The 14,992-nt window shown below is 39.2% G+C and overlaps 1 protein-coding gene and 1 pseudogene across 1 annotated transcript in view; one reads left to right on the plus strand and one right to left on the minus strand.

Moving 5' to 3' along the window:
- ANO2 (anoctamin 2) overlaps positions 1-14,992 on the minus strand; it is a 196,664-nt gene that overhangs the window by 102,600 nt on the left and 79,072 nt on the right. The window contains exons 12-13 of the mRNA XM_090139455.1: positions 14,026-14,186; positions 10,693-10,772 (exon numbers count right to left, since the gene is read on the minus strand). Coding sequence (XP_089995581.1) covers positions 10,693-10,772; positions 14,026-14,186 — 241 coding nt within the window. The remainder of the gene's footprint in view (positions 1-10,692; positions 10,773-14,025; positions 14,187-14,992) is intronic.
- Positions 2,108-3,372, plus strand: LOC149919747 (uncharacterized; annotated as a pseudogene).

Consider the following 14,992-nt stretch of genomic DNA (forward strand, 5'->3'; position numbering starts at 1 on the left):
AGTACAAGATCCTCTCCCCTCATTCCATATCCTTCTTCCACCAAGAAAGCTGCTTCTAACCTTCTCTTCTCTGCAAGAAATGCATTGCTGACAAACTGCTATACTACCTGGATCTTCTGTGTCCCTGAGAAAGAGGAAGAAGGGCATAGAAATGGTCCCTGTTCCCAAAGGTGTTCAGTGTTGGACAAAAGGTGCAGTAGGCCATGGGAGAGAACCATTGGAAAGAAAGATTTTCCTCCTCATCACCCCTTTCCTCTAGCAGTATCTCTTATTTCCCATCATCCATGCACTGACCATGCACCAATCGACAATGACTTCAGGTCTTCCAACCTCATTCCAGTTGCTGCTCCCACTCAAAGTAACTACCTGTTTCTGCACTTAAAAAGGGTGGAGATGTTAGCCTCTTTTGTAAGCTCAGGGAATTCAGGAGGAAAGGAATTATGTCATCCTGAATGGCCCATGGAAATATCCTAAGGAATTAAGACTACCTACAAGGAAACAAAAGATTTTAAAGGGTTTGAGTCAGTTCTGGAAAGAATATAGATCGTTATAACATAAAATGAATAAAAGAAAGGAAATGATAGCTTGCTTATAAGTCTAGTAAAAGGGTAATAAAACGAACTGTATCTCCAGCATATTGTCATACTTCTCTGTATTGACAGTGTTGGAATGAGAAAAATTCACGTATCTTAACTGACTGCTTGGCAAGCAATGAAGTTACCACCTGCTTTATTTCTTCCTGTTTAAAATTAAAACAAGTTTAAAGTGTGCCTTTGTATGTATTTTTCTAATGGAGAAACAGATCGTACTAAATACTTTCCCCTGATTTCTGAAGGATAACATTGGTTTTTCAACATTTCTTCCCCAGTTTTTCTGTTAAAACTCTTATCTTCCTAAACATAACCCTATTAAATCTAATGGTGAAGAGATTTGACCAGAAGATGGGGGCTAATGAGGTAATCTTAGTATCATTAAATAATCAATGTTAACAGAACTTCAATGAAAATGAGAGAAAATTCACAGGAAGAAGTGATGAATTCCAAAAACATATAATAAAATAACACAAATAGATTAAAAAATTGGAAACATGATTCCTAATGGGAAAAATCAGAATAGGCATGAGAAAAAGTGTTAGATAACACATGAGGAAAGTAATCCAAAACATAGTAAAGATGTAGTAAAGAAGAAGTAGTAAGAATGAAAGGGAGAGATTTGAGGCAACAGAAATGACTGTAGCTACATATTTCTTTACCATCACCGATCACTTTTCCCAAGAGATCTATATGTGAATTATTTTGTTATTTGTTATTAGTTATTTTATTCGAGTCTGTTTTGCTCCTCTTTTTAAGCAAATAAAAGATGTCTTAGACAATTTGTTTTAGTAGACATTGTTAGAACTTAAAAAAGAGTCTGCCTCCATATTTTGTGATGTGGAAGACAAGCTGAAAACATCAAATCAATCATCTAATGAAAAATTTACAAAATTTAGTAGAGAAATTCAAATCAAACTGTGACCCAAAATGAGGGGAAAATAAAATATATCTGTAAGCATAATTAATATCCAAAAGGCTGCTTGATATTTAATTCTATTATCCAGCCTACTTTCCTTGTTATTTAATATAACTCAGTTATAACCCACAGAGTGTCTTACAGTTTTCCTTAAGGATTCAATAAATACTTGTTAAAAGTCAAACAGAAAAAGAGAAAAGAAACTTGGGAATTGAAAAATTAAAAAAAAAAAAAAAATTATTTTACAGATCAGAGGATCTAAACTTAGAATTGTAACTTACCAGATATATTTCTAACAAAGACAAACAGCTAAATTTCTCCCCGTACTGGAACGGTATAACAGCATGATTATTTGAGTAATAATGCCCTGGCTCCACCTCTCCTTAGACACATTTAAGAGCTGACTACCAGAGGGAAAGGATTTCTTCTGGAGATCCCTCCTAAGGAGTTTTACAGTGAGCTCAGGATGCCGGTAAGCATTCTATCCTCTTTTTGTTAGCTTAGCCAAACTTTCTTGTTTCTTTCATAATTACAACATCTTTATATTCATTGACTAACTTGGAGAGCCAGCCAGGCCAAATATACTGGAATTTACACAATGTTCTTTCTATGGAATATCTATAAATGGGCTAGGTGGGAGAACGCCAACCCCTTAGATAAAATGACTCCAGGGCAGATCCCAGGATTTGTGGGATCTCCCTATTATGAACTAGCAGTTATCATTGAAAAATGGGGTCCCCCACGTGTTATGGGAAGTATCTCCCCATATCGCATGGCAGATTACTTTCAGGGACTTAGAAAAGATACACTGAACACCAAAGAAAGACAATTAGCTGCCTCCACAGTGGCATGTCCACTATTAAATGCTTTAATTCACGCTGAAATGAGGAATAATAATTTAGAAAATGAAAACCAATTTTTGAAAGACCATATTGAAAAGTTAGTGCAAGAACTTGGCACATTAGCAGGGAAGAAGCCAATTCTGCATCTTCCAATAGGTCAAGTTTGTAACATTTCAAAAACCACTGACCAGACTCCTGAATCAACAAACTCAGTTGATCAAGAAAATAAAAACTCTAAATTAGGTCTCAAATCTCCGATTTCAACAGATCCACTAGAGGTTTGTCCTGTTGTAACTCAGAAAACAAGGAAAATACAGGATAGACTGGTAGGGGTGCTGACTGATGGGTGGCCCCCTGCCCAGACTCATTTGTACATAACAGCCCGGCCACCCACGGCAACGGAATTGATGGTTTTAGTACAACGAATTTGGCAGAAGCCTAGAGAAAGTGTGCGGGCTTGGTTATTAAGACTGTGGGATTCTGGGGCAGAAAGTGTTTTGGTGAATGGCTCGGAAATAGCCAAGTTGGCCACCATGACTGTCCACTCTGCTCTCAGGCAGAGGTTATATGTGAGTAATCAATATCTTAATGAAAAACCATTCTATAATAGAATGGTTAATGGAGGCCTGCTGTATGGTATGGCCGAATAAGTCTGATATACCTCTATGTATAGGGATATGGTCCTCCATGGAGGATCTTCAAAATTATATCTGCGAACTAGGCGTAAGGAAAGCAATTTCTGAAGACACATTTGACGGCCCTGATATGATCAAATTCTCAGAAGGGATGAGAGACTAAATTCTACAGCAAGCTCCCTCTCATTTGTACGGTACTTTGGTCTCTGTACTGAATTCCCTGGTGGCCTCAGAAGTGGTAGCCCAGCCGGCTGCCCAGTTAGTGGCCGACCTAGGAGAAATAGAACACCTGCGGACTAGGCACAATATTTGGACATTAGAAGCTGAGGTCCTGCCAGTGACTAAAACCAAGATGTCAGCTACTTGAGCTCCTCAATTGAGACCCATAAGGGTCTCCCAAAAACAAATGTTTAATGATTTAATTTGGACTGGGTTCCAATTTGCTAAGATTGACTGCCGGTCCAATCATGTCCTTCTCCAGCTTTGGAGACAACTAAAGGACAATCAAAAATTTCAGAATCTACCCTAAGAAACCAAGGATAAGGGTTATAGAGAGAATACCAACAACAAGATTTCATTGTTCTTAAGAGGAAAAAAAAGCTGCCTCAGGGCCACGATGTCTGAGCCGCCAAAAGCAAAAGAATATGGTGCAGCAGAATTCATGGCGTGACAAGGGATGTTAGTCCCCCAAGGGCCTCCAGAAGGGACCAGAGGCCCTATGTAGAATTGACAATTTATTGGTCCTGAAAATATATTCAGAGAGGTATTATGGCATTAGTGGGCACTGGAGCAGAAACATCATTTACCTACAGAGATCCAACTAAATTTAATGGAGACAGAGTGATGATTGGTGCTTTTGGGGACAGACTATTCCTGTCACCCAAACATGGTTGAAGTTGGGGGTTGGGCATCTCCCACCCTGGGAGTATAAAGTGCCTATTGCTGCAGTCCAGGAATACATTCTGGGCATAGATATTCTATGGGTCTGGCTCTCCAAACAACTGTGGGAGAGCTCAGATTTTGACAGAGATGTATCAGTATCCGGGCAGTGCAGGCAATATTAAGAGGCCACGCAAAACATGGGCCTATTTGCGTGCTGAAACTGCGCCGCAATACTAATGTAATGCAGTATAAACTCCTGGGTGGGCAGGATGAAATATTGGGTTTAGCACACGAATTGGAAAAAGTGGGCATTGTAAGACCTGCACACAGCCCATATAGTTCCCCCATACGGCCAGTGCGAAAGTCAGATGGCACATGGAGAATGACAGTGGATTACAGAGAATTAAATAAGGTCACGCTGCCTATTCATGCGGCCATACCCGATATTGCCTCACTAATGGACACACTGAGTAGGAAGATAAAAACCTATCGTTGAGTCCTAGATTTAGCAAATGCGTTCTTCAGTATCCCAATTGCTGAGGAATCGCAAGATCAATTTGCATTTACGTGGGGAGACAGGCAGTGGACCTGTCAGGTCCTGCCACTGGGGGACGTGCATTCACCAACATATTGTCATAATCTAGTGGCGTGTGACCTGGCTAATCTGAAAAAACCTGATGATGTTAACTTATATAATTATATTGAAGATCTCCTGTTGACATCCGACTCACCAGAGGCAGCAGGACAGGTGGTAGGTTCATTAGCCGCCTATTTAAAACAGAGAAGATAGTCTATAAATCCCCAAAAGGTGCAAGGTCTGGGCCTGTCCGTAAAATTCCTGGGGGTGGTTTGGTCAGGAAAGACCAAAGTGCTACCCAGTGCTGTCATAGATGAGGTTCAGGCATTCCCAGTCCCTACAACACCAAAGCAGCTGCAAGAGTTTCTAGGTATATTGGGTAACTGGCGTTCCTTTATACCTTGCTTAGCACAGCTGCTAAGGCCACTGTACAGGCTCACAAAAATGGGGCAGCTACGGGATTGGGGGAAAACAGAACAGGACGCTTTCCAACAGGCAAAACTGGCAGTTAAACAAGCCCAGGCATTGGGGAGCCTACCCTCCCAGCTGAGTTGGACGTTCACATCACTCCTGACGGCTTTGGTTGGGGCCTGTGGCAATGCCAGAGTTCTGTTCAGACCCCCATTGGTTTCTGGTCTCAGGTCTGGCATGGAGCAGAAGAAAGAGTATGATTGGAAAAACAGCTATTGGCTGCCTACTCTGCATTACAGGCAGTAGAGCCGATAATGCAAACGGCTGAAGTTATAGTTAAGGCCACTCTGCCAATTCAGGGGTGGATAAAAGATCTGACACACCTTCCTAAGACAGGGGTGGCCCAAGCACAAACAGTGGCACGATGGGTCACCTACATCAGCCGGAGGAGTCGTCTGTCTTCATCACCATTAAAAGAACTTCAGAAGATTCTAGGCCCAGTGACGTATCACAGTGATGCACCAAAAGAAACATTGGTCGCTCCACCAGAGAAAAGTCCTGTTCAGGAGGGAAAATATCCTAGCCCTGAAGATGCCTGGGTCCAGCAAGGGCAACCCGAGCAAGAGGAGAGCAATAGCATACCATCCTTCGACTGAGACAATCTGGTTTGACGAGGGAGATGGTCAGCGCAGCCAATGGGCAGAACTGCGAGCCATGTGGATGGTTATAACAAGGAACCCGGTGATGGTATTCTGAATATCTGTACAGATAGTTGGGCTGTGTACCGGGGGCTCACTCTTTGGATTGCACAGTGGACCACCCAAGAATGGACTATCCACCCCTGACCAATCTGGGGCAAAGACATGTGGTTAGACATACAGAATACAGTCAAACACAGGACTATATGTGTCTACCATGTTTCTGGTCATCAGCCCCTACAGTCATTGGGAAATGATGAAGCCAACACACTGGCCCAAATTCAATGGATTGAGAATTCACCATCTGAGAACATCACCTGTTGATTACATCAGAAGCTACGGCATGTGGGACAAAAGACAATGTGGGCAGCTGCTAAAGCACAGGGACTGCCCATACAGCTACCTGACATCACCCAGGCATGCCGGGATTGTGCCCCTTGCTCTAAGATGAGACCAAGATCATTTTCTGAAACAAGAAACAATAGCCCATCTTGCTAGAGGACACAATCCTCTCCAATGATGGCAGGTCAGCTACATTGGACCCCTTCCTCGGTCTGAGGGGATGAGATATGCCCTGACCTGCATCGAAACTGCAAGTGGGCTACTGCAGGCCTATCCAGTGCCAAAAGCAAACCAGGCATATGCCATCAAGGCACTCACTAAATTGATGTCTGCCTACAGGACCCCTCAAGACATCTAGAGCAACCAAGGGACTCATTTTACTGGTGTGACGCTACAGTGCTGGGCAGAAGAAAATAACATCGAATGGTGATTCCACCTGCCATATAATCCAACTGGGGCAGGCCTCAGTGAACGTTATAACGGTATTCTTATTGCTGCCCTGAAGATAGATTCCCAGTCCCTGCAGGGGTGGACAAAAAGACTGTATGAAACCTTGCGGGAAATACAGCCTGTATCATGTCTTGGAGAGCAGACCTTCCCCTCCTGATACCCCTGAAACATCTGTATTACTTCCCGTGTGTCTTTGAGCCTTCAGGATCACTGGAAGGAACAAAATGCCATCAAAGCGTTCCAGTGTTACTGTCGGATCACATACAACACCTGGTGATGGTCTACATGGGACTAATGGAGCATAGTACTGACCTGCACCTCACAACTGCATGCCTCCAATAACATCATCGTGCACTGGCACATAAAAGAATATGAACATTCACCAGTCATCATTCATCTTGACTTGTACTAATGTGTGCCGTGATAGAAATTGCATAAGCATCATGATATAGCAGATCTTTGTATTAGGAAAAGTTTACCCCCTTAGTGAACTTGCTCATTGGTTCATGCTGTGAAGGGGTGAAGTGTATGGGAACTGCTGAATCACAGCCGGAACCTCTGATCACAAGGCAAGCAATGAGTCAGCCTGGCTCCACCTCTTATACACCCATTCAAGAGCTGACTACCAGTGGGAAACTCTCTCTTCTGGAGATCTTGCCTCTGGAGTTCTGCAGCAAGCCCAGGATGCAGGTAAGCATTCTATCTAAATTCTATTATTCTATATATATTCTCTTTTGTTATTATAACCTGCTTAGCCAAACTCTCATGTTTATTTCATAATTTTAACATCTTAATATTTTGATTTTACAAATGTCTTCTCTCACTTGCATTTCAAATTAGTATGGACTTTTCTGTCTGTCCATTTGTTATTCCAAAGTCTGTTCCAGGTTCTAAAATTTCATCTATCATATTCAATTTTTCATTCTGAATGACTCTTAGTAAAATAAGGTTCAATCTCTCCACCCAGAGAATCTGAAGCAGGAACATACTGGGTCCTAGAAATACAATTTCTAAAGATTCATGGGAAGCCCGTAGTTTCTATTCTCCATATAATTAGAGTTTCTCAGCATTTCCTTACCCTTTTCCTATTGCAAGTAAAAGGGAGTTCTCTCACCCATCTTCCTCAGCTACATTCTTTATTACACAAACAGAAAAACAGACAAATAAATGCAGAACTTGCACTGGGTTTCTCAGATACGCATCTAGTATGTAAGTACTCACACTGAGTGCTTTCATAGTATTTTGAAGATTCATGTGTTCTGTTTTCATGTTTCTAGTCTTTCTTCTCCTCCTCTCCCATTTAGTTATTAATCATTCAACTGCTTTTCAAGACAATTACCCATCTAGCAGTCTAATACTCAATGACATCTATTATTTATGTGGATTTGAGATTAGAAACATCACAAATCTTCTAAGTCTGTACAGCTACCAGAATGCATACATGCATATAAGCCTTGGGGAGTCTGCTTCCTCAAACTGCTATTGCTAAGTGAATCTCTTGCGTGATTCTTCTGAAGCAAAAGATTCAGCCTATCATGTTTAAAGAAAGTGATTTTACTGAAGTTTTTGTAGTCAAGAGTCCACAAAAATTACACAGAACACATTTCAATATAATTTTCCACAATGCCCATCTAAACTCATCAACTCTCACCATAGTCTTCATGTTTTGGTTCTATTACTTCCCTTTACCAAGAGACTTTTAATAACAAATAACTTAATCCCATCTGGTCTTAAAACTGTTAAAACACCTGAACATATTGCCCCTTTCCTCCATGCTCTGTTAAGTGATCCTGAGTGTTCCTCAGAGTCCTGTTCCTTCCCTCTAGCCTAGCCTGATCAGACATGATTTTTCATGTTCACTACAATTTTTATCAGTATATCAAGTCATCTGTAAACACTTCACTGCCTGAAGTGATTAGCACACTGATGAAACAATGTCAACATCTGTCTTAGGGACAAATTTATCTTCATCTCCATTAATTTAAAGGATAAAAGGTGAACAAATCTGATCTAACTTTTTCATTTCTTCATTTATACCAAGAGAATGACAAAAAGATATTTTGACATCCTGTTTAAGTTAAATGTCAGTTCAAATGTCCATTTTGAGCATTACTTCTCACAAGAGATCAGGATCAGATAGAAAATGTCCAGAACAGAACAAAAAGACATCTAGAAAATAAGAACTACGGAAAAAAAGCTGAAAAAACAGAGGCTAGTTCATAAAAGAAAGAGAGAACAATATGTTGAATTTCACTGGGGATGGGGTAATCTCTTTATCTTTGCATAAAGGAACAAGTGATAACGAACAAGTAAGTAGGTTTAAATTACACATTAGGAAAAGCTTATCAGCAGTAAGGGAAGAACTAGGATCAGTATTATCAGACTGCTGAAGGAGAAAGTGAAATCTTCACTTACAGATTTTTTTTAAGAACAAATAAGACAAACATCTTTTTATAATGATTTAAATAGAACTGATCCTATCACACACAAGAGACAGCCCTTCACAATCCTCTCCAGCCTTTTCTTTATGGTTCTGCACTCCTAATTCTTCAGCTTCTATTGAGATGTGTCTATAACTCCTTTATTTGTCATAAACAAAGGATTCTTGCTGATCTCATGATTCCTGTACACAAAACTTCAACACTTCAGAACTCTTCATCACAGGGCTCACAAATCTATAGATCCTTTCACAGCATTTTGCAAAGACTGCGTGAAACCTCAATATTTTGCAGTGTAAAGGATTAACTTGAAATTCAGTAAAATCTGCAGGGTTCATCAAGCACACTGCAGAGTAAAGAAGTATTTGCTCTCCTTCCTCTGTTCATAATGTAATCAGTACGAGATTGCTGTTCTCTCAGCTGATAGTATGACATTCCACATAGGACAAGCAATTATTTTTGATTGCTGTTGTACTGACTTTATATCACACCTTAAAACCTGGAAGTATCGTCCACTTCATCATTGAATAGGGAGCAGTAAAAATGTTGAGAAGCCAGAGGCAAAATAGGGCAGGATGTAATAATCTAATTAAGAGAAGCAATACTTCAGAGGTCTCTCTCATGCTGAAGTAGTGATGATGGCTTCATGGTGCTGAAGGTTTCATTTTGGAACAGTGATAGGAGGAACACTAAGGTCTATTGTCTTCTATGTTATTTTTCCCATTTTATCCAATAATTCTTATCTGAAAAACTCTACAACAGTGGAAAATACAACCATACTACAGCAGAGATTCATGACTACATCTTAGTTTTCTCATTTGAGCTCTACTTTCCATCTGAGCTTAAGAAACAGGGCTGGAAAGTGACCCTGTTCTAGCTTTGTATTTGGTCTGATACTAAAGGAACTGTGCTGGAACACAACAAAATGTGATCAGATTCCTGGAATGGGAGTTGTAGGACTTCCTTGATCTGACAGGAGAATTTGAATCCATTTCTTAAAGTCAACAAAGAGAGCAGTCAACAACAAATTATTCTTTGTAGGTACACAGCTTGCTAGAAGTGATAAAAGAGAATCTAATTGCTGCAATTCTAAACTACTTTGCATTTTGAGCAGCATGATGATGAATCTGACACTATTTCAATGCCATGTCAGCATCTATCAGTATGGCATATGTAATGCAAATGCATAGTTACTGTATTTAGAGGATATTAAGGGATATTTAGGGCTAGTAGCTCCTCTGTTTTTAGTCAGAGTTTGAAATCAATGATGACATTCAGTAATTTAAGCAGACAGTACGCTATGACACAAAATATCTGAGAATAAAACTAGAAGTGTACTTGGGATGTTGTAAATAGTAATCAACTATTATCTCTCACTTTTCAGCAACTCAGGTACAGTTTGAAGACCTATCAGTTTATTGCAACGCATTTCAAAAATACTCTTGAGTAATCAAACATATTGCTTGCTTAAAAAAGCCCTGAGTATATGAAACTTAGGATGCTTTTAAAATGGCATCATAGATAGAGGACAGACCTAGATGCAAATATTACTTATGTTGTCTTAACATGTTACAATTGATATCATAAGTTTTGTTACACATAATGAAGTGGCATCTATGTGACAAGGTATTAACTTCATTCTGATACCATATTCTATAAAATGGCATATGATATTTTTAACAAGGAATGAGTTGCTGGCATCTTTCAGTCCTTTTCAACACTGATTGTTAGAATTAGAATGCTAGTACATATGTGGCTATTTCCTGAAGGATACAATGTTTCCTGAAGGATACAATGACACTCAAAACTGTGCCAGTTCTAGCATTGAACTGAAGAACATTCATTAGAAAGTATCCTCAGAGTGAGAATAATTTATGCGGTAAATTAGCTCAGGGAGAAGAAACTTACTTCTTCCTCCAATCCAGTCAGATCCCAGAAGTAACTCAGCCTCATCTGTAAACGCTTCCACTGCTCAAGGAACATAGTAGCTTTAAAAAAAAAAAAAAGGGGAATTATAAATGTTTGTGTTTCTTGTAAGCACCATCTGATATTTGAAGCCCATTATTCTGGACTTTAAAAATAAGAAGGATCTCCATTCCAATTCTAAAGAAAGAACACAGTACAAGTACAGAAACAGTAATTACTATATATATATATATATATATATTTTTTTTTTTTTTTTACAAGTAAAGTACAGAAAAGAGACTCTACAGATTGCCCAAAGGCACTAGAAAGTTCTTGTCAGGAACTGAACCCTGATCTGTTAATATCCACCCCAAGAACATTATCTCTCTCAATTTATTATGAGTCACAAAGCATATAATGAAACAAAACTTAGGTCTAAGTATTAATATTAACACTCTAGTTATCCAAACAGTCTTTCAGTCAGAAACTTGAGAAGAAAGTAGGTGTAGCCTGCTCTTGAAATCAGTCATTGATACATATATGTATATTATGACCCATTACTGTATTGATGAAAATAATCTTTATTTGAAATATATTAGGGGATAGTTGAATGGTTTTACACTGTGTATGCACTTGACCTTAGGGTTTTGCCCAAAGCATGGGCCAGTAGTTCAGTCCTCTGTTTTTCCTTTTTCATTAATTTGAACTAACAGATCATGTAGTGCTATCTTGTATTTAGTCTCTTGACCTTCTCATAAATGCTCTAGATACTCCTTTGCCTGGCTAGCTGTGTAATTTACAGACTTCTGGACTTATTAGAAATAGCACTTACTGTTTGCTTGTGGATACCTATTTCCAGAATATTATAGCAACATTATTCCAGAATATATCAAACATGTATATAAAAATAATATTAATAACTAGTATGGACACTGTTTTCTATTTTCTTATAGTTCTTTTCCTCTTTTCAGTTGCTTCAGAGAGGTTGTTTGATCACAGCAGTATTTAAATCACTTTGAGTACCTTGTAGATAACTCCCCAAGACAGAGAAGAATGGAAATTCAGATAACAGTGGGGAGAGTTCCACTGCTATTAAAACAATCTGAATCTTACAAAACACTATCCATTCCCACAGTTCACTGTGATTAAATATTTCTGCACTGGAATCCTTTAATTTTTTAAGAAATAAAAGATTGTCAGTATACTGGAAGTAAATTCAGGTGCTCAGCAATTAAGTTTCTAGTCTCCCTTTATAGAAGAGATGATACGCAAAGTTATTTTAACTATGTTTTGAAAACTTAAAATATTTTAGATAGCCTAAAATTATTTTGTAAGGTGCTGTTAGTCATTGATTTTTTTTCCAGTTTGTCAAATAACAGTTCTACTTTTAGCTTTGCAAAAAATTTGTCTAGACATAATCACTACAATACGTACTAGGATTTCTGAAATTAGAAAGTTTGCATTAATTTACATAAGCAGAAAACCAAACCCACTTCATGGCAACAGGAAAACTGTGGCCCATTTTCTACCAATCTACTCTCCAAATGGTAGCTGAAGACCATAAGACACAAGTCTGTAAGTTCATCTTATTTGTAATCCCTCTAGCAGTGATTACGTATTATCAAGCTTCTGTTGAATGATTTTCAGGAAGTGACAAACAAAATCTTCTAAATTATGCAGTCTATTCTATCTGCAAGTTCCTAAGAACCTCAATGCTGTTTATGCTCAACCCCAAGTCTTTTCTAAAACAAGCTGTGAAATTTAAATAGTTAGAGTAAAGCACACTGCGGAGTTATAGATTAATGTTTGCTCAATTTCATATTAAGAATTAAGATTTCCTTCTGTAAAAATGAATAAATTAAATCATTTTACAGTAGCAATTACACTTTTAACTTCCACAGTAAACAAGATCTAGAGTGAAATGAGGGCATAGCACCAGCACCAGCAATGACACACATGTAAGCACAGTGGTTGAGGTGAGGCCAGACACAGTATTACATTGCTGTTTATGAAGTGTTTTGACCCCTCAGAGAGGCAGAGTATTTTTGCCATTAAAGAATACCAAGCTTGCATAAATAATATATTCTAATTACAAAAATAAGAATAAACTGTTCTCAGAATCCAATAAAGTTTTGATGAAATTGTATCACTAAGTTGTCCTACATGGAAGTGGAAGGGCTTAAATGCTTTTAGTTGCATACACCATGGGAAAACCCAAATACACTCCAGTCCCAAATGCAGAAGAGCTTAATAGGACTTGCCACTTCAATAGAAAATGAAGGAAAACATGACAAAGATTAGAAGTGAAATCAAACAAGGAAATAGAGGGGAAAAAAGATGCAGTTTCCCTACCTGGACTACCCAACTGCTCTTCATTTATTTCAAACCTTTCTGTTGACTAAAGAATGCATTGTAATAATTTCTTTTCCAGTTTCAGCACAGAGATTCTATTACTTGCCTTCTGAGGAAACTTTGCCAACTTTGGAAAGCTATATACATTACACTCACTCTAATATCATTCTACTCTGTGTAAGACTATGTTCTACTGCCATGTATCAGCTTTAATTTCAGTGAAAAGTCTGTGAAAGACAAAATTGTTTTTCTTTTGTTGTCTCAAAGCTTGCTTCGTGAGGCCTTTCTGGTGAGAAGGCTCTAAATGAAAACTGCAAATTATCTAGGGGAGCAAGTGGCAGGTGTCACTATGCCACAGTACTTCTGCTTATGATTGTCAAGATAAGCAAAAGCAAACAAGCAGACTTTTGGGGGGGCAGCTTGGAGGAGGTGATAACTACAAAAGGCAATAATGCTCGTGCATGGCAAGCCAGCAGGGAGTGGAGCCTTCACTATCCATTGGACCAGGTACATCACACTAACAGAGATAAAAGAAGGGAAAAAAAACACAGAGAAATGGGGGATAAAAAACCCTCACTAGACTAAGGACTTTGGGGAAGAACTTGCAGAGAAACCTTTGATGGAAGATGACCCTGATGGGAAAAAACTCTTTGGAAGAACCTCCTCTGGCCTGCTTGCTGTGACTGGCTGAGTTACTGAGATCAACAAATGTAATACAGACCATGCTGGACCCACAGTGGTGACTCTCTCTTGCTTTCTACAAAGACTCCTTGCTTTTTCCCCCCCATCTTTGTTTTATCACCTGTCTTCCCTTCCCCATATCCCCAAGCAACTAGGATTTGTATTAAATTGATCAGACTAGCACTTCACCCATCATGTCTTAATCTTGCCATTGGGTATACATATATTAAAAGAACCTCCTCTCCCTACTATAAACTGGAGAGAGACAGAGTCCAGCAATCAAGCTTTGGAAATCATACTTACCCCAGAGAGCCATAAAGATGGAAAAGAAGACTGTGGCAGGATTGTCAAATAAGTGACTAGCTCGAGCTGTAGAACACGCAGAGCTGAGGTTCCAGTAATCACAGAACTTGTCACAGAGAGGGCACATGGTGAAGGTATTATGCTGGTCACACATTTCCTTACTGTGAATGATAAGAGCATGAGTTCTTAGAGTAAGAAAAGGGTTGTACAATAGTGATGTCAAGAAGCAATTCATACCTATTACAAGATATTTTCAGTATGTGGCTTGCAGTAATAGGGAAGAAAAGTCCATCAGCTCTGTGTCTCTTAACAACACATTGCCAACCTCTGTAATACTAAAATACTGATACCTTACCAACAGAAAATTAAAAACAGGGTCCAATTTAATAAATCAATATATACCTTATTAGTGCTTTTGTGAAGACTACACTAAAGATTGGGATTAATAGTACTAGAAGAAAATAAAACACAATCAAAATGGAATTCGCCATCTCTGCATTTAGCTACATGATTTTATCTGTCTATGGGCAGGCTGTGATGCGATAGGACTTCTCCTGCTCTATGATAAGAGATGTGATGCACGCTTGGGGGCGTAGACGCACTAGATGCGCATAAATGGACATGGACGTAGGAAGCATGTAAAGTATATAGGTCACTGTTTCGCTTGCAATAAATGCCATTTTGCCTACCATCACATTGGTGTGCACGTGGTGAGATGGTCGGGTCACAGCGGGGACGGTGTGAACCTTGAGCAGAACATAGGAACGTGAGGAACAAGGGGTTTCCTATGAGAAAACAAGTATGCATTTATGCGCATCTAGTGCATCTACGCCCCCAAGCGTGCGTCACATCTCTTATCACAGAGCAGGGGAGGTCCTATCGCGTGACAGCCTGCCTCCTCGTAAACGCCTACAACAACACATAGACCAGATTTGAATTAAAGAAAAAGAATTTTGTAGTAGTTGGA

The sequence above is a fragment of the Phasianus colchicus genome, chromosome 1 (genome assembly GCF_987193195.1).
Source record: "Phasianus colchicus chromosome 1, bPhaCol1.hap1.1, whole genome shotgun sequence".
Lineage (NCBI taxonomy): Eukaryota > Metazoa > Chordata > Aves > Galliformes > Phasianidae > Phasianus > Phasianus colchicus.